Source organism: Penaeus japonicus, unplaced genomic scaffold (genome assembly GCF_977035675.1).
Source record: "Penaeus japonicus unplaced genomic scaffold, GWHDUDI00000001_assembly GWHDUDI00000026, whole genome shotgun sequence".
Lineage (NCBI taxonomy): Eukaryota > Metazoa > Arthropoda > Malacostraca > Decapoda > Penaeidae > Penaeus > Penaeus japonicus.
In genome coordinates this window covers 17,519,464-17,521,963 of record NW_028234428.1, presented here as the reverse complement: position 1 = coordinate 17,521,963, position 2,500 = coordinate 17,519,464, and the positions used below count along the sequence as shown (strand labels likewise).

The window sequence follows — 2,500 nt, the reverse complement described above, 5'->3', positions numbered from 1 at the left end:
ATGGAAAATGTTTTGGGTCGTTTGCCAACTAAAAAGCCTAGGGTAAGTTGGCCCTTTATGCTGCTGTTTATGAAAGTGGGCAACAGATACAGGTACATTTACTGTTTGTGGATCACCCCCTAATTCTAATGGTTGAAGTAATGACCCAGACTAAATTTTATTCACATTCAAATATTTGAAGGAAATAAATTGATTCACCGGTTATGACTATTCACCTTTGTGTAATCTATCCATCCTTTCCTTTAAAAAAATTGTATTTTAATCTTTCTTTTTACAATAATGATAATGAAGAAACACTTCTCCTACAAGAGATATGAAAATTGGTATAGATAATGTAGAGATGCAATAATACCCACAAAGTGAATATAACGAATAACATCAGATAAGCAAGACAGGATAGAACTCAAATGTATATATTGAAAATAAATCACTTTGATAAAAAACTTTTGTGGCTTGTATGTGTAGAAGTTATACTGTTATATGGTTCATGTTTCAGACTACGGTAAAATGTGATGTCTGCAATTTGGAATTTGCTTCACAAACAGTTTTGGATTCACATGTAGCCGGCTACAAACACCAACGTAAGGTATGTTTTCTCTTTTATCCTTTTGTTTATGCAAAATTATATTCATGGAGGCATTTTAGAAATCTTCTTACTTTATTTTGTTAATTTTCATATAGCTATGCCTGTCAAGGCAAGCCTAGGCAAAAAATGAAGGCAAGTAATTCATATGACCCTTTTGCATGATGTTTTCTCATTATTCATTTACAGGTAAAATCAGCAGATCTCATGAAAACCCTAGAGGAAAATGAAATTGGATTTGAGCGTGATGAAGTCAGTGGAGTCATTCGATGCACCGTTTGTGATGTGACAGTTAATTCTCCGCAGCTGCTAGCAACACATATTGCTGGCAATAAACATAAGCAAAAGGCAGCCAAACGAGCATCAGGTGAAGGTGGCGGTCCACCACCAAAGAAGTCCTGCAGTGGCTCAGGTAAGTGGCGTTAGAACCCCTTACATGAAGCTGTTTTAAGCACTTACGAACAAGTTAGAATCCTTTATTGGGTGATTTTTTGTGATTAAGCAAAGGGAAGATATTTTGCAGTAAAGAAGATTGGATTCTAATTTATGTAACTTTTTTTTTATTCAGATATGATCCTTATATGTTTACTGTATCTCTCACAATCCTATCTTGTATGCTTATATTCTGTGTACAGAATAGCAGTTGTTGTAAGGTGGAGTGAAAGTTAGAGTTACCTTATTACATGCTTTCTTGACTGGATAGCTGAAAGGGGACAACAGCAACCATAAACCTTGTGTTTGACTGTATGCATCTCCACTGCTTTTTCAATGCATGCAGATGGTGGGGGGGGGGGATGAAAAGTTATATATATGAGTGTTTGTATGTCTGTTTGCATTTGCCTGTTATTGTATGTTTGTGAATACACATGTCAGTGCATGTATTTGTTCTGTCAATGATATGTAACATTAATTTTGATAAGCATGATATATCATTCTTTTTCATATTAATATTCTCATATGAATATTGTTGTTATATTTAGTATAATCTCATTTGTATTTCTTTTTTCTAAATATCTTCCCAAATTCTCAAAGCCCTAGGCAAGTTTTGAATCAGTAAAGGACTTTCAGAAGGGTAGATGTTTAAGAGATTATAAATATTTTTCCTTTTTTCCTCCTTTCCCATCTGCTGATATGATTGAATAATCAAGCATGATAATCGGTCAGGACCCGTAGGGGAGCTTGGAGTAAGACCGATTCATCAATGCCTTTCTTCTGATTATCAATCATCTTCACTGTAGGGGTCACAGGCCAGTCCGCAACCCTCAGCAGCAACGGCGGCGTGGAAGACAACACTGTGTATCCCAATGGCAACTCTGCAGTCCGCAAATCCTTGGACGCGGACTTAGAGATCCCAGAGTGTGTTACTAAGTTGGAGGAGACAAAAGGTGGTGGCAAATACCTCTGTAACCCATGCCAGGCACACTGTAACTCTGGCCAACAACTAGCACAGGTACAGACATTGTAGTGCACCTTTGTAGTTGTATATTAAATTGTTCCTCTAGTGAGTCCTTCTTTTGTATTTTTGTATTGTTTGATTTAGTCTAGCTATGACATTTCCTAATTGGGTCCTAGTAAACAATCCAACGCTTAGGGTGACAAAATATGGTTGTAAATAGTCTTCTATAGTTTTACTTAACATTAATTTGTAGCAAATGTAATGCTCACAATAGGGGTACAGAGATATATTAAGTAGAGAACAACAAAGCTGATTCTGCTGCATTAAGCCATCTAACATAGGTATTCACAAATCACATATCTTACATTCGGGGCATTTTGTACTCTGAGGCATTGGCATGCTGCTACTGAAGTACAACTCAAAATCTTCTCTGGATCATTAACAGTCATTCTTTTATTAACCCTCTCTGGACGGGTGGTACAGTACTGTACCGCGCATTCAAAAGCCCAGTGGCCGGGCGG

General features: G+C 36.9%; 1 protein-coding gene across 5 annotated transcripts in view; it reads left to right on the top strand.

Moving 5' to 3' along the window:
- The window catches only part of LOC122267410 (zinc finger protein 385D), a 131,888-nt gene that overhangs the window by 123,449 nt on the left and 5,939 nt on the right, over positions 1-2,500 (top strand). For all 5 annotated transcript variants that reach the window (XM_086552071.1, XM_086552070.1, XM_086552069.1 and 2 more), the window contains 4 exons: positions 1-42; positions 497-586; positions 773-995; positions 1,822-2,033. The exon at positions 1-42 is cut by the window's left edge and continues 97 nt beyond it. In XM_086552071.1, the coding sequence (XP_086408197.1) occupies positions 1-42; positions 497-586; positions 773-995; positions 1,822-2,033 (567 nt within the window). The remainder of the gene's footprint in view (positions 43-496; positions 587-772; positions 996-1,821; positions 2,034-2,500) is intronic.